Source organism: Phyllostomus discolor, chromosome 1 (assembly GCF_004126475.2).
Source record: "Phyllostomus discolor isolate MPI-MPIP mPhyDis1 chromosome 1, mPhyDis1.pri.v3, whole genome shotgun sequence".
In the NCBI taxonomy this organism is placed as follows: Eukaryota; Metazoa; Chordata; class Mammalia; order Chiroptera; family Phyllostomidae; genus Phyllostomus; species Phyllostomus discolor.
Window position 1 is genome coordinate 29575475 of NC_040903.2, and position 17916 is coordinate 29593390.

The following is a 17916-nucleotide window of genomic DNA, read 5'->3' on the forward strand; positions in this document are numbered from 1 at the left end:
GCCCATTGCAACTAGAATAAAATCCCAGTTTCTTACTATGGTCTATTAGGCACGTATGAACTGGCCCTAGACCCTCTCTCCCTCTCACTCTCTTCAGCTCCAGCCACACCAGCCCTTCTGGTGCCCAGCAACGCAGGGACTTTGTACTTGCTGCTTTCAATCCCTCACAGACTTTCCCCTCAGATCTCCAAGTGAAGGTCATTCAGGTCACAGCTGATATGAACCAATCACCAAGGGACTTTCCCAATCTAAAGTAGCTAGTGCTCTTTCACCCCACTCTCACCACTTTCTGTACTATCTCTTATTTTTTAATACCATTTATTAGACATGGCATTGTATTCATTTTTTTATCTCCTCCACTCCTGTAGCAGCTCCCTGAAGGATCGCTGTTATGTCTAGAAAGTACCTGTCACAAAGGAAACACGTGTATTGGTTGAATAAATGAATAAACAGTTGTGTGACTTTGGGCAAATTAAGTTCTGCGATAACAGCCAAGCAAATTAAAAAAAAAAACAGCAAAGAGTTTAATTTGTCATTCATTCAATTTCCTTCTTCTGCTCACTAAATTCTTTACCACAAATTAGAAAGAAAACCTAGCAAGATCAGAAGACCGACCGACAGACACGAGCCAGGCTGTAGGCTTGTTGAGTAGGCCAAGGTTCTGGCAAGAAAACAGCTTTCCAAGGAGACACTCCCAGTGGCTCGTAGTCTTTACCGCTCGTTTCAGAGCAGAGTGAGGTGACGCTGAGAGTAGCAGCTCTAATTCAGAGCTTCTGGACACCAACCCAGTAACTCTATCACTGGGGAAATTGGAAAAAAAACAAAACAAAACAAAAAACTAAAACTAACAGCAAAACACAAAGCCCGTAAAGAAAGGAATGAATGCCCTTTGATTTTAGACACCAGCTGATACCTGATTTATCAACAAGGCATTAAAAAAAATACCAAGTTAAATTTAGAAAAATTGAAAAATCCTTCATTGCACTTCTGTTTAAAACATATTTCTACCACTTTTTACTATCTAGAAATTACTACATTTTGCATCAAATTTTGGAGTTTTATAGGTTGACACTAATACCTAGCCTAAACCTACAGGCTCCTGAATATTTTAGATATTAGTAAATATGCTAGATTACAAATTTGGTATGAAAAACTTTAATGAAAACATTAATCATACAAAAATCAAATAACCATTTAAAATGACTTACAATTCAAACAGATTTGGTACTGATATTTCTCTATCAGCTTGATTTCATAAGAACTAATTATTTCCAGATAAAATCTACTTAGAGTAAGAAAACATGAGAATAAAGTACATAAAGCTCATAAGCCCTGTGCTCAGCACATAGTGCTCATAAATATTAGTTTTTCTTTTATTATTACTTTGAAAAGACACAGACAAGTTTTACAAAACATGCCGACATCAGCTGAAAGCTTCCTACACTAGAAATAGTCACGTGTGAGGAATCTAACCTGGCATATTTTGAAAACAATTCCATATTCCTCTGAGAACATACTACATAAAATTTTATTTCAATAACTGGTAAAAATTCCTCACTAATAAATCAATTTCTGGAATCTAATTGTATAACTTCATATTACAATTTAAGAGGTCTTTCAGAGAATCATTGTTTTAAAGTACAAATTACATGATGAAGAAAAGTACTTTTTAAGAAGTAACTAAAACATTATGAAACATTTCTCTTTCTGCACATATGGCTCAGTTTCATCTTAATTTGGGAAAAAAATATCTTGGTTTCAAATAGTGAATGAAATGACTGTGTTAATACAAGGAGGCCCAATGAACAACAACATGTTACCCTGCTACTAACTATGCCTTATGAAACACTTTACAAGTCCAGTCATGCTTTTAATATCAAACAATGTTATACTGCCACTTCTCGTACATTAATTAAGATAAAGCTTAACATTCTATCCTTCTAACAACAAATGGAACAGAGACATGAATGCGAATGTATATCATGTTGTACAATATACACTTCCTAGTATTCCAAATTTAATAACGTATCTAAATCCAAGCTGAGGTATATTAACAGATAAAAAGCTTTAGTTCACCCCCAGGCTATGTACCAGGCAAACACACACACCACAACTGCACACGCTGGAAGGAGACGATATTTATACTTTTGCCACAGCGTTAGCTCAACCGCCACTTCATCTCTTTTCCTGTTCTTCTTCCGGCGACCCTTCAGTCTGTTTTCAAAAGCCTCCAATTCAGCCTAAATCAAAATAGTATTATTTTATTAAAACCAATACATACATTAGTTTAAAATTTTCCACTTAAATGAAAATACCTCATTTTGGGAAATTTTTTAACAGTAGTGACATATAAATATATTGACATTTATTGATCAATAAATATACTGATTTGATTGTTCAAAAAAAATCTCTCTACTACTAATTGTATCCAACAAATTCAGACTCCAGGAAAGCAGAAAGGGAAGCGGGGAGTAATAGAAGAGTGTTTCAGACGGCAGGCCCGACTCTGACACTAAACACAGAAATGATTAAATCGGGGTGCCCTAAAATATAGGCATCAGTTTTATTCTTCAACACCAATAATCTACTGGGACTCTACAATACACAATCAACAATGATGCAAAGAAACACAAACCTAGGTATTTTGTTCAGTTACCTGTTGTTTTCGTTTTTCCTCTTCAAGAGCAGCTTTGGCTTCTGCTTCTTTTATCTGTTTACAGACATTTAAAAGTAAACCAGCATTGTAATTGTCAAATTTTATATAGAATTTTAACATCTTACTAATGCTCCACTAACCATAACCACTTCTGGAAGCTTTATATTGGAAATTAGTGTTACCAAGGCACTAACAGAGTGGGGCTGAGGAGAGGTAAAACGTTATACCTTACACGAACACTTCAATTTAACAACCATAACAGATATTAGACCACAGTTTGAAGAGTTACAATAGTATAAACGGAAATGCTTTTAAACTGGATTTTTTCTCTTGAGTAACCATACTAAGAAGCTATGATCAAAATTACTAAACACTACTATCTTTCTAGAGTTGAAATTGACCATTTACTTCAAATGTCTCAAAGGGAAAATAGTTTCAGTTTCAAACAAAATCAAGAATTTATTCACTGACGGGGTTGAGTAAGGGAAACAGTAACACAGGAGGTAACCCAGACAGCGAAGAATCCTAAAACCTTATTTTTATATTATTTTAGCCTGACTTTCAGGAGGCTCACACTAACGTTAAGATGAATGACCATGTCCCAGAGCACACGCACTAACTGGTCCAGAGGATGGAAAATCTGGTACACAGTAAGTAGGAAATAAAAAGCACCCCTGCAGATTCAAAGTAGGCCTATAAAACTAGGCTTTAATTACAAAATCAAAGAATGAGATTTCAAGTCATTCATAATAAGCGCATTAAAATGCACAAAATAAGCAGGGAAAGGCCACCGGCACACCAAAGACAGTATTTAATGTGACGTCACCTCAGATGCTTTCCGCTGCATCTCCTTGCACGTTTCATCACATTCTATTGAAATCTGATTTTCACGTACTTTGTTGCACTGCAATTCCTACAAACAAAAATTTTCACATTTCAGATTTAAGACTTTTCCCTCAAAGTTCTAACTGTACGTCTTAAGCAAAAATTCTCTAACAGCTTAAAGTTATGCAAAATATTTAACAGTCATGTCCGTTAATATTTAATGACAATATGGATGCAAGCATCAAATTTCTTGGTCCAAAGAGTGATTATTACCTTATTTTTTAATTACAAAAAAAATACTATCAAATTAAAACCATCCATTTACTGAGTGCAACTGTTGAGAAAACTTTAGTTTTTTTTTTTTCTTGTTAATCTTCTAAAACTTCTAGGGAATAAAATGTTGAGAGCAGTGCCATCAACTGCCCTCTGACACACTAGAAATATTCTAAATCTGCACTATCCAATGGAGCAGCACTAACCACAAATGGCTACTGAGCACTCAAAATGTGGCTAGTGAAATCTAGGAAATAATGGTTAATACTATTTAATGTTAATTCATTAAAATTCAAACTTAAACAGACATATGTGGCTAGTGGCTACCAACTCAGTGCAAGTCTAGAGCTTTTTCTAAAGAGCTACAAATTTTCCTCTCAACCCGTAAACTTTTCTTAAGTTTAAATAAAAATCATCCTACAGGTTGTATCTGCACTTCACTGTCTCCTTAAAGAAACAAAAAACTAATGTACTTTTTTCTTAATGACTCGACAGCAATACTATGATCAATTTGTGTACTATGCTATAATAAATCAAGTGGTCCTTATTTTAAGTAGTCTCAGGCTTTGACTTTATGGATCTTTTATTCATCTCCTACTTCTCGCTGCCAGATGTACTTTTGCTCTAAGGGTACCAATTTGTATCAGTTTCTCCTCTCTCATCACCACTCTCAGACTCTAGTTTTTTAGTTCACATCTACCAGAGTTAAGATCACCACTTGCTATAAACAAAGTGCATATGCTTCAGTGAAAGCACTTTGTAGAATGGCATTTTATTACTTAGAGGGGTTTTCCCCCTTTACTTCTTCATTTTTGGCAGATGTTGAAAATAAACACAGCCTTGTCCTCTGAGGGTAGTCCAAAACAAGAAAAAATATCATGAGCAAATATTAAAGACAAAAATGTGTGTTTGTGGACATCAAGTCTATAAGCCTGAAAGAAGGACATCTTTTTTCATTCGAAAGGTACTCAGAGTGCCCACTACATGCCAAGTGCTGTGTTAGGGACAGGGGACAAAATAATGAAATGAGTATAATAATTGTAAGTACTACACTAATAATAATAATAGCTACTATTAGCAGCTACTGTTATATTATTAAAAATTAAACATGCAATGTTACTAAACATAGCAGTCATTGTGCTAAATGCTATATAAGCATCACCTCTTTTATTCCTTTCAGTAAATCTATGTATTAACGTTATTTCACAGATGAGGAAACAAGGTTATAGACGTGCCTAGAACCACAAAGCTCTTAAGAAAATGCTAGGCCCCAGTACAAAGAAAGCAAAGAGAAAGAAGCACCTGCCACTAATTCTTTCCTTCGTAGTCAAGGAAAGAAGACCTTCACAAACAAGTGCTTACACCGAGTATTGGCAGGCTCTTGTGAGCAAAGTGATAAAGAAATTTTCTGGCCAACCCAATACATTGTATTTTACACAGAAGCAAGATATACATATCCACAGACAAAAAGGGACTATAGTGTAAATGTTAGGGCACTTATGTAACACATTCACAGAGACAACTGCTAGAGGATGAGACTGGACAAGCAAGGAAAGGTAATATCATAGATTCTGTTGTATGTTGAGTCTGTGTATATGTACATGTTTCTTATAAAATGCTTATTTTTTCCCCACAGTGGATAAAGAACCACTGAAGAATTTAGACTGGGAAAGTATTATGATCAGAGGCTAGAAAATGTGTTATGAAGCCGCTGTCCAAGAACAAGCTGTGGCCAGAGTTCTAATGGGTGGCAGACTGCCCTTGGACAATTAACATGAGATCTGAGAGAAAACTTGAGAGGCAGCCCAGAGTAAAGGTGGCTTGACTAAGTACTGATTTTCATGTGAAGGTGGTCCAATTTAAACATCTAAAACTTAGGAATTCAACTCCAAATGAGGTCAAGCATATAAATTTAAATTCAGAAGTTATTTACCCCAGAAAATAACAGTAGCAGCTATGAAAGTAAATGAAAAGACCCTCAATAAAAGTAAAAGATTCTCAATAAATATTTGTTGAATGGATAAATAAAAGAGTAAATTTAAAGACAAGAAAAAGGAGCCTAGCTTTAGGAAATGACCACAGAAACAGGAAGACAAGAAGGAGTTACAACTATAACTGAGAGAGGAAAAAACCAGAGGTCAACAGGAAAGTCAAGGAAAGGAGGACTAGAAAAAGACCATTCGGCCACTGGTCCACTGGCATCTGAAAACTCGAATCTTCCACCCTCAGTTTTGCCTAATGGTATATAATTTGTTGCCACTGAGCTTTCCCATAGTTAGTTTTTCCCTTACTCCTGTTACCATTATTTTATATTAAAACGAGTTCTCTCCAAGTTTGAATGTTATAATTTTATAAGGCTGTGCATGTGAGGTCTTTCTAAGACAACATTTTTAAAGCATAATACTGATGGCAAAAAAAGTTTCATAAAAGCAACAAAGGTTAATTCCAGATCATTTCTTTATTGTTATTATTATTAAATTTTTAAAATATGTTGATTGATTTTTTAGAGAGAGGAGGGGGGATGGAGAGCGAGAGAGGGAGGAAGAGAAAGACGCACTTTGATATAAGAGAGTCACATCGACTGGATACCTTACATACGTGTCCCAACCAGGGATTGAACCCACAGCCTAAGTATGTGCCCTGACTGGAAATTGAACCCTCAAACTTTCAGTGTAAAAAACGATGCTCCAACTAACTGAGCCACACTGGCCAGGGCCAGACTATTTCTTAAACCATGAAACTCACTTTACTACCCACATGTGTTCCTGTGCAAATACAAGTGTAGTGCCCTTTTTTTCTATCCAAAAAGGAAGGGGGGGGGACTGAACTTGGTTCCAACATAAAAACAAAATCATCTTTTACTGTTAAACTGCAGAAAACAAAATGCCAAACAAAGCTGATTTTTAAAATAAGCATTTACAGGCACCTGGGTCGGGCGGAGGAAGCAGGCTGCAGCCAGCTGTGACTGTGAGAGACTTGTGGCTTTTTGGAGAGGTGGTGTGTACAGAAAGCTGGACAGTGACTCTGCTGCAGTAGGAGCACCCAGAGAGACTTTTTAAAAGGGGAGCTGAGGAGTGCTGGGCAGGGACCCCATGCACAGCTGCCCTGCCAGCAAGGGGAGAGGACTGAGGGAACGGTTTGGTCGCACTGAGTGCAGCTGGGCAGAGAGATCAGAAGGTGCACAGAAAGGGGATTTCTTGGTCCCAGTCTGGTCCAGCTGGCAGGCGGAGGTTGCCCAGAGTGAAGAGTTTGAGACTGTCTGCTGCAAGGGCAGTGGGCTGAGAAATGGACAGGTGGGAGTTGAGCACCTGTGATTATTTATAGCTAGACAGAGCCCCCTTCCCCAGCAGAGATGAACCCCCAGGAAGGGAAGGACACACCCAGCCCCCAACTCCTGAACAAACAGGACAAGCTCAAGAACCTCCTGCAGGGTACATATCCGCAAGAGAAAGACAGAAAGAGAAACACCTAAAAGGCCCATTTTAAACAACTCTCAGGGAGACAGAATACACTGTTTCCTGAGGCCCTGTTCCACTGAGGCCAGCAAAGCAGGGAAACCAGAAATTTGTGCAGCAAGGGGAAATCAGGGCCCTGCCCAGCCTCGGCCCACACCCAGAGTGGTGCCATCAACACCAAGCAGGGAAGAGGCGACCCACTTACACAGATTGGCCCCTCCCCTGAAACAGCTAATTCATCAGAAACTATACCCTATTGGAAACAAGCTAGGGCAGACCAAGAATGATGGTGCAGGGGCAGGGGAACACACCCACAATTTTCCCAGAAGACTGAACAGTGCCTTCCAGGGGAGACTCAGGGATCCCACCCTCCCAATCACAAAAGAAGCCCCCTCTAGGGGCAGATGAAGGGGATACAGGCAGTGCTGTCAGCAGTTGGACAATCTGCCCCAGGACGGTGAGCTGATAAAACGCAGGAAGCAAATTCAGAAAGAGAAGACAGAAGGCAAACACCAAACTTGGCTGAAACAAATTCTACCTCGTTCTCCTGCAGAATTTGCATTATTTTTTCCTTTCTTTTTCATAGCCTTTTAATATTTCTTCTTTTGCTTCAACTGTATTCCAACTAATTCACTATTCTTTGTTCCTTTTTATTCTTTTTACTTAGATTTTTATATTAATTTCTTTTTATTTCAAATCTCATTGTCCCCTTCCCTTGTCTTACTCCATTTTGCCTTCTTCCTGCCCTTTCTTATTTTCCTGAACACTATGCCTTGTTCCTATTCCTTACTCTTAATATTTCTCCTCCCTCTATCCTCTCAAAATCATTCTTCCTTCCTTTAGTAGGCAAACGTTCTTTTTCCCTCCTTATAATTTTTTTTATTTTCTTTCCCCCTTTATAAATTGTGGCTTATTTGGCATGGATAATATGGTTATTACTGTTCTTCAACTTCTTCTTCCTCTTTGTTCACTATTTTTTAATTTCCAATCTCAGAGGGTCCTCTCCCACTGTCTTAATCCATTTTGTCTTCCTCCTGCCCTTGCTTATTTGAGCTTGGAATTTTATTTTTTTCCCTTTCTTAGCCTCTATTCTATTTCTTACTCTTATCATCTCCCCTTCCCCATCCTCTCAAAATCATTTGTCTTTACTGTAGACATATTCTTTTTTCTTTTGTATAATATTCTTATTCTCTTTCTACCTTTATTAGTTTTTGTGCAGCTATCATTGTTATTGACCTTGTTGCGGTTTTTCTGCAATTTTCTTCCCTTTAGTTCACTACTTTTTATTTCAAACCTCATATTATATGCTTCCCTTTTCTTACCTCCATTTTGTCACTACATTTCCCTGTTTTACTTACATTTTAAATTTTATTTTCTCCTTTTGCCTTGTTTCTATTCCCTTCTAATTTCTCCTTCCTTTTCCCACTCAAAATCATTTTTCTGGCAATCCAGACTCAGAAATACATTAAAAAGATCATACACCATGACCAAGTAGGATTCATCCCAGGGATGCAAGAGTGGTATAATATTTGCAAATCAATAAATGTAACGTACCACATAAGCAAAAAGAAGGACAAAAATCACATGATCATGTCAACAGATGCTGAAAAAGCAGTTAATAACATACAGCATATATTTGTGATTAAAAACACTCAGCAAAGTAGGAATAGAGGGAGCATACCTCAACATAATCACTATAGCCATAGTGATTAAATAAGAAAAAAAATTAAAAGCATCCATATTGGAAAGAAGGAAATAAAACTGTCATTATTTGCAGATGACCTCATAGTGTACATAGAAAACCCTACAGGCTCCACCAAAAATACTACTCGACCTAATAAGCGAATTTGGCAAAATAGCAGGACACAAAGTCAATATTCAGAATCAATGGCATTTTTGTACACCAACAACAAACTATCAGAAAGAGAAACTAGAGAGGAAAATCCCATTTACTACAGCAACAAGACAAATAAAGTACCTCAGAATAAATTTAACCGAGGTAAAAGACCTGCACATGGAAAACTAAAGAACACTGAAAAAAGAAACTGAAAAAGATACAAAAAAATTAAAGCATATGCCATGTTTGTGGATTGGAAGAATTAACATCATTAAAATGTCTATACTACCCAAAGCAATCTATAGATTCAACACAATTCCTATTAAAATACTAATGGCATATTTCACTGATCTAGAACAAATGTTTCAAAACTTTGTATGGAACCAAAAAAGACTCTGAATAACCTCAGCAATCCTTGAGAAAGAAGAACAAAGTAGGAGGGATCACAATACCCAATATCAAACTATACTACAAGGCCACTGTAATCCAAATAGTCTGGTACTGGCCCAAGAACAGATACATAGATCAATGAACAGAACCCAGAACCCAGAAATAAACCCAAGTCTCTATGGTAAATTAATATTCGACAAATGGGGCATGAGTACACAATGGAGCAAAGATAACCTCTTCAATAAATGGGGTTGGAAGAACTGGACTGGTACATGCAAAAAAACCCAAACAAACAAACAAGGAAACTAGACCACCAACTTACACCATACACCAGAATAAACTCAAAATGGATAAAAAACTTAATTAAGTCATGACACCATGGAAGTCCCAGAGGAAAACATAGGCAGGAAAACTTCAGATATCCCACGTAGCAATATTTTTGCCAATATATTTTCTAGGACAAGAAGAATAAAGGAAAAAATAAACAAACAGGACTACATCAAATGAAAAAGCTTCTGCACGTTCAAAGAAACCATCATCAAATAGAAAAGGGAACCAACCATATGAGAGAATATATTTGTCAATGATACATCAGACAAGCGTTTGATCTTCAAAACATATAAAGAACTCATATGACTCAACACCCAGGAAGGCAAACAATCCAATCAAAAAATGGGCAAAGGACCTGAATAGATACTTCTCTAAGGAAGACACACAGATGGCCTGTAGACATATGAAAAGATGCTCAACGTCACTAACCATCAGAGATGCAAATTAAAACCACGATGAGACATTACCTCACACCAGTGAGAATGGCTATCATCAATGAATCAACAAACAAATGCTGGCAAGGATGTAAAGAAAAGGGAACCCTAGTGCGCATTGGTGGGAATGACTGGTGCAGCCACTGTGGAAAACAGTATGGAATTTCCTCAAAAAACTAAAAACAGAACTGCCTTTTGACCTAGCAATTCTGTTGCTGGGATTATACCCTAAAAATCCCAAAACACCAATTCAAAAGAACTTATGTACCTCCATGTTCATAGCAGCACTATTTATACTAGCCAAGTAATGGAAACAGCCTAAGTTCCCATCAGTAAATGAGTTGATCAAAAAACTGTGGTTTATTTACACAATGGAATACTATAGAGCAGAAAGAAAGAAGGAACTCCTACCTTTTGCGACAGCATGGATGGAACTGGAGAATATTATGCTAAGTGAAGTAAGCCAGTTGGTGAAAGACAAACACCATATGATCTCACTTATAAGAAGAATCCAATGAACTAACGAACAAAATAAACTAACGAACAAAACAGAACCACAGGCATGGAAAATATGGAACAGACTGAAAGTGACCAGAGAGGAGAGGGGAAGAGGATAATGGTGGAAAGAAGGGGAAGGGACTAGACAAAGAACATGTATGAATGACCCACGCACATGGACAACACTGTGGGAACTGACTATGGGAGCAGGGGATGGGATAGGCAAAGGAGGGCAAAGGGGGGAAAACTGGGACAACTGTTACACAATAACAATAAAAAATGATTAAATATTTTTAAAAGGAAAGAATAAGAAAAGCTAACCTTTCAAAAATATTAAAGGCCAATAAAAATAATTCTCCTTACATCCTGGTTAAAAAAAAAAAGAAAAGCATTTACAGAAATAGATGGGATAAGTTTCTAAGAAATAGGACCTGCCCTGGCTCCTGGTTGGAGTGGCTCAGTGGACTGAGCGTTTGCCGTGAACCAAAAGGTCGCTGGTGCAATTCCCAGTCAGGGTACAAGCAAGGGTTGCAGGCCAGGCCCCGGCTGCAGGAGTGCAAGAGACAACTGATCAATGTTTCTCTCCCTCTCTTTTTTCCTCCCTTCCCCTCTCTCTAAATAATTAATAAAATCCTAAAACAAAACAAAAACCTTAAAGTTAAAAGGCTAAAAAATAAAGCCAAAGAACTACTAAGCACCAGCAAAGAGAAGTGTGTACAGAAAAGATACGCAATAACTTAAAATATTTACCTTTTTTATTCTTTTACAAGGACATCTAAGTTTTACCTTCTGGTTGCAATTAAAAGGACATTCACCAGGATGGCACATCTCTTTGCATCTATGACCACAAGGAAGCTAAAACAAAACCAAAATAAAGCAGTTACATATTTATATTTAGTCATACTCTACCTCCCCTTCTCCCAGCTACTATTTTAAAAGAGAGTCCATCATAATAGGATCAACCAATCCTGGATAATCAGCTAATTTTCAACTTTTTCTTTAATCAACCCTAACTATAATCAAATCACATGACCCTGTTAGCTGTGCCAGTCTGTGTTATCTCAAAAGCCAGGTTATAGTCTGAAAGAGCTGAAAAACAGTCACAAAGACCACCAATTAGAATGCATAATATATAATGACTGTACCTTCATTGTAGATTTCACAGGGAAAGGTTTTTCTAAAACATCCAACCCTGATATCCATTTAAAGATGAGATGCCTTCCCTTTCCACTCAAAGTGAGATGGTTTTCTTCTACCTGACCCAGCCCCTAACATCATTCTGCTAGTACTTTGGTAAGTCATATCAAATGGCTTATCGATAACCTATAATGTCTAGTTCAAAAATGTTCCATTTGAATGCCAATGATTTTAAAAAGCTCTCTCTAAAGATATAAAGAAGGCCTGTAAAACAATACTGTTTGTGAATAAATACACTTGACGGCATCACCATAGCTGGTACTTACCATACACTAAGATCTTTACATGTTATTAACTCATTTAATGCTCAGACAACTTTCTGCAGTGGGTGTTATTGTTGCTTCCATTTTACAGATGAACAATTTGAGTTACAGAGAGGTTAAATAGTTTGCCCAAGTGAAAAGTAGAAAAGTTTGTGTTGATAATAAAACCAAATTAAGAAAACAATACTTAAAATACAGATGTACAAGTATATGTGAGACACAGAAGTTGGGAGTTCTTAATGGTACCTTTAAATGTTCTTTTAGCTAAATCTAAACCTAATGCAACAATCCAGAAGACAGACTGCATACCAGAGAAGTAGTAGAGCTGAAAGGATATGCCTATGCTATTTCATTCATATTCAATAAACACTTCCCAGGTGCCTAATACGTACAACCAGGGAACTAGGGACTAGACACAAAGGTAAATGTGACATAGTCCCTGCCCACAAGAAATCTACAGTGTGGGGAGGGGACAATGAAGTAAACAAGAATATATCAGTACACCAGAATTTATCAGAATCCACACCTTAACTGAGTACAAGATATCTACTGCAGATTAAAGTAAGAGTTCTTGGCTGATCTAAGTATGACCTGATTCTGGAGCCTACTGGTTCTCAAAGTGTGGTCCCAGACCAACAGTATGGCCATTATGTAAGAGTTTATTAGAAATGCAAATACTCCAGGCCCAGAAAATGAGAAACTCTGAGGTAAGGCCCATCAATCTGTTTTAATAAGTCCCTAAAGTGATTCTGATGTAGGCCAGAGTTTGAGAACCACTGCTGTACCCTTACCAATGTCAAGACGCCATATACTAGAATGAGTTCTATTAAACACATTGAAATTCACTTGTCTACTCCTAGGTTTTTCTAAACTATGTGATAGCCATTTGTATTGTTCCTAGCCTAAGGCTATAGTTTTCAACAAAGCCCAATGAGACTCTAGAATAGCAGGGGAGTTCTAGAATGGCCTAGAATCCAAAACCGTGAGCAAGGATACAAATTTTTAAATCAACAGTCCCCACTCATCTAGAACCAGCAAACGTCATTACAGATCACCATAGCCAAGGCAATACTGGATTGCAAATCAACAATTGCTGAATAAAATTATCATATTTCTAACTAATAGCATACCAAGTTACCATGTCAAATTAAAAATAAATCATTCTCAACTAATTTATTACCTGGAATCTGAATTTGGATAGAAGAAAAATTTTTTACAAGAAAAATTCAGGAGTTGAAGAATTCAGAAAATTAAATTTGCAATATCCCATGCCTCTAGTTTTACTTATGTTAACAAAGACAGACTAAATAATCATTTATTATTTCAAATGTTCTGCTATTTTAAATCTTATATAAATTTTGAAATTTGCAGGGTTTAGTTCTTATACAAAAATCCGTAATAGTGTCCAAAGTTTTAGTTAAAAGAAATACTGTTAGCAAAATGGTATGTCAGGCATTGATTTGTTATATTTAGTCAGAGACGGATTTGCCACATTTAAGATTTTGTTGGCATCTCTTCCTGACCAAGAATTAAAAGAGGTACTATTAGTACATCTATAAGCCAAAAGGATTCCTTTATAAACGTCTACCCAAATCAAATAATTGTCACTGCCCAACCTCCAACCTTAAAAAAAGGAGCATCCTCACTTTTAGATTGGCCAAATACAGATGGATAGCTTTGGTTTCTCAAATTATTGCCAAGATAAATCCACAGTGAAATTTTCCCATTTTACTCTGAACAATATTTTTGAACCACTTCTCATTCTTTTAGTTTGAACACAATGTACATACAAACTTCTGAGTCTTTAAAAACAAAACTTTATATATAAATGCTTTATATTAATCAATTCAAAATAATAATGAACTTTAAAGTTCTCACACACACACAAACATGTATCTGTCTTTTTTAATAGCCTACTATAAATTTACTCTCTAACTGCCTACAACCCACACAGTTCTTGATCTATTTACATTTTAAGTCTGAATCACATTATGGGAAGTAAACATTAAGTGAATACCTTATTGCATAAAGTATATAAGCTATCTTTAAAACTACTTAAAAAATAATCTTCAAAGGTCAATCCTAGTCCTAATATCCCCAAATTTCATAAAGAGATGTGTGTATACCCTAAACATATGCATTACCTTTTTACAGACATCACATTTTTATTTCTGGACACCTATTTTTATTGGGTCCAGAAAAGACCTGAAATAGGGTGTCCAAACAAGAAAAGAGAAAATACAAAAGAAACAATGCCCAAAAAATACAACTTAAAAGGTTCTATTAAACCTTACCTCTTTAGGACACTGATTTTTGCAACAACTGAGGAGGTTCTTTTCATTTACATCAGCTGTGGTTATTTTCCTAAAAATAGGAGAGAAAGATTTGGTGACATTCAAACCAAGATGATTTCATAGCATATTTTCCAAAAACAACTCACAATTCCAAGCGTATCTATAAGACGAATTCTTTTTTGAGAATTATTTTGTGTCTCTATAACAATTATCTTCCCAATTACTTTACTGTTCTGATAAACCTTCCAGCCCTTCATTAACTACAAACAAATCAAATGTCAAAAGGACAATCATTACTAGAAAGGGTGTATGAAACACACATGAAATATCATGTATACCTGGGCTCTCTTTAACAGTTCCTGTACTGTGTTTCCCTATAGGTCAATCATTATTCATAATTATAATTATTCCTTTTTTAATTTTACTTATTTCTTTTTTCTGGTTTCCATTTATTTTTAGAGGGGAAGGAACAGAGCAAGAGGAAGAGAAACATTAATGTACAAGAGAAACACTTTTCTCTTCGCCATTACGTTCTTCTCCTTTTCTTTATTCTTTCTTTTTCTGCTTTTTCTATTTCCCTTTGCAGGACATAATTGCCAAAATATACCATAAAGTTAGCCTCACTAATGCCAAAACTATAATTTTAATATTTGCATCAAATTAGCTATAAATGTACTCTAACACAGGCAATTTTCTTGTTAAAATTTAACTTAATATCACAAAGTTTTTACGCTAGCTCAACTAAATGTGTACATTTTCATTCTTACAAGTATGGAGTCCACTTCTGAATTTAGTGAGTTAAAATCATTTTGTTCCTATTACTCTATAATTAGGAAAAATTACCTACTCTTCACGGTCTGTATCATTTATATTTAATTTCTATAGAAGACATACACATGAAGCAGAAAAGAACTAAAAGGGAAAGATGACTTATGAAATAATTTGCTGAATTAATGCAAACAAAATTATCAGGATACTGAGACTAAAGAATTCTGTATAAAAACATATTTTAAACATGTATTCAAGAAAGGGAAAAAGGAACTCTGGAGAGCTGAGACAATAGGAGCCACCTCAATCCCAAAGTATCCACACATCCCTCCAAAAAACTGTTCACCTCATCAATAACAAATTCGCTCAAATCCCACGACCTTGGCATAATTAAAAGACAGAAATGTCTACAAACTTCAAATTATCTGTAAGTAGAAAAGTAAATACCAATTCTTAGCAGAGCTACTTCTCAAGCTCCCATAGGAAACTTTTCAAGAAGCCAGTGAAGTTCTGGAAAAACTAAACAGAAAAGTGGGAAAGCTAACCTTACACCAGAAAAAGATGCCCTGGCTGGTGTGGCTCAGTGGATTGACGGCTGGACTGCAAACCAAAGGGTCACCAGATCAATCACCAGTCAGGGCACATGCCTGTGTTGTAGGCCAGGCCCCCAGCTGGGGGCACTCAAGAGGCAACCACACATTGGTGTTTCTCTCCCTCTTTTTCTCCCTCCCTTCCCTTCTCTAAAAATAAATAAAGTCTTTAAAAAAGTAAAAAAAAAAAAAGAAAAAGGAAAAAAGAAAGAAAGTCAACCCTTGTTGGGAACTGCCCTGCCTGGTTTCAGAAGCTGTAACCCTCCATGACTAAGGCTGAGTAAAAAGACCTTGGGATGATAAGCCACTAAGGAGACAAAACTTATCCTCCTGGCAGGGGTGTAGCCTCTGCCCCCTAAATTATTTCACCCTGCTTGGCCCCTGGAGGATGACTGGTCAGTCAATGACAGGCAAGATTCTTCAAGGGAGGAAAAACCTACGATAGGCACAATCACGAAGGGACCATCAGGGAAGGACTTAGGGAACTACAGAAAAGGGGTGATAGGCCTTCACCCCTCAGCTTTGTTATAGCCTGAGTTCTCATTCTGTCTGTAAGAAGTCTCCTAACCTCTTGGCTGCCCACATCCCCCATCTGACTTAAGCCTAAAACAATGCTGGAGGCTGGAGGCGGTATGCCCTGTGCAGGAACAGGCAGTTCCCAGAGCGATCAGGCCAAAGAAAGAATGCATAAAATCCTGTGAAACCTGCTCTGCTGAGAGTGTCCTCAATTTAAATGTTAAGGGTCCAAGCATAAAATGAGTTTGTTTCCCAAAGTTTTATGGTCCTTTGGCGTCACTCTATCTATTTGACCCTGACTCAAAATAAGCCCTCATCATTCTTTGAATGTTTTCCATTCCTTGATCATTACTGCCTGACAAGACGATGAGCTTTACATATATGCCCTGTATTCCTGTGCAAACTAAACCCAATACAAGCCCACTGAGAAAAAGGCTCAAGGCCCTTCTTCTCTGAGAGACTGGTCAGCCTTTCCTCCCCAAGCAGATTATGTCTTGGTAGACTTATTCTCATCTGAAGCAGCTGGGGGAGCTCTTCAGGTAGAGCCCTCCCACAGACCCTAAGTATAAAAACACTAAAAAAAGTCTTGGTAGTTAAGAACACTAACTACAAGGAGGAGAATTTTAAAAGTGCACAACCAAGGAACCAACCTTGGAAAGACAGCATTCTGGGGGGAAAAAGGTAAAAAGGGAAAGACACCCTTCCCACTTGGGTGGCTCAGTTGGTTGGAGAATTGTCCCATACACCAAAAGGTTGTGGGTTCAATCCCTGATCAGGGCACATGGCTAGGCTGGAGGTTTGATCCCCCATCCGGGTGCAAACTGGAAGCAAGGGATTGATATTTCTCTCTCACATCAATGTTTCTCTCTCTCAAATCAATAAATATATTCTCAGGTAAGGATAAAAAAAAGGGGAAAGCATCTGTTGAAGACTACATGATGAAGAGAAAAAGAAGAGGAAGAAACTTAAAACCCAGCAGCACCAAAAGAAACAATCCCTTTTGTCAGTATCATCCGTTAATAAAGCAAAACTACCCTCTTAACTCTGCCTATAAAACTTCTAAAGCTAAAAATTGTAATATTTTATTTTTTAAATTGTAAAAACAATATCAATTAAATTAATTTAACAAAGCATGAATCTAGAGAGTTTAAGTGACAAAAACAAATTTAAAATAATGTTCACAGATATTTTCCCAAAAGTATTTATGCTAAAAAAAAATCACAAATAAAATTACATTCTCAAATTTACCTTGAGTTCAATCTTACAAAAAGCCCATTTTATAGAGTTGGAAGAAATGGAACTGAGTGAGTCTGATCGTGATTAACTGAAGTTAGATCATAAATAGAAAAAAAATGGAAACTTGTTCTCCTCCACATAATCCACAAGCAAAATTGGCATTTTTTTAAAGTAAACAGGTCATATCCTGTATGATAATGCCATGACAGAAACATTTGTAACAAACAAAACTCTAGCTTTTAAATCTATAATTTAAAAATTACACTGAAGTAATTACACGCAAATCAAATTTGAGCCAATGAAATTCTAGTTTGTCACTGTTATTTGAACAATCATTACAAGAGTGCTTCTCCT

At 36.8% G+C, this 17916-nt stretch overlaps 1 protein-coding gene across 3 annotated transcripts in view; it reads right to left on the reverse strand.

Annotated features, from left to right (window-relative positions):
- Window positions 1-1139: 1139 nt before the first annotated feature.
- NFXL1 (nuclear transcription factor, X-box binding like 1) overlaps window positions 1140-17916 on the reverse strand; it is a 47421-nt gene continuing 30644 nt past the window's right edge. For all 3 annotated transcript variants that reach the window (XM_036020185.1, XM_036020193.1, XM_036020180.1), the window contains exons 19-23: window positions 14453-14522; window positions 11449-11553; window positions 3483-3569; window positions 2657-2710; window positions 1140-2240 (exon numbers count right to left, since the gene is read on the reverse strand). In XM_036020185.1, the coding sequence (XP_035876078.1) occupies window positions 2073-2240; window positions 2657-2710; window positions 3483-3569; window positions 11449-11553; window positions 14453-14522 (484 nt within the window). In that variant the 3' untranslated portion in view covers window positions 1140-2072. The remainder of the gene's footprint in view (window positions 2241-2656; window positions 2711-3482; window positions 3570-11448; window positions 11554-14452; window positions 14523-17916) is intronic.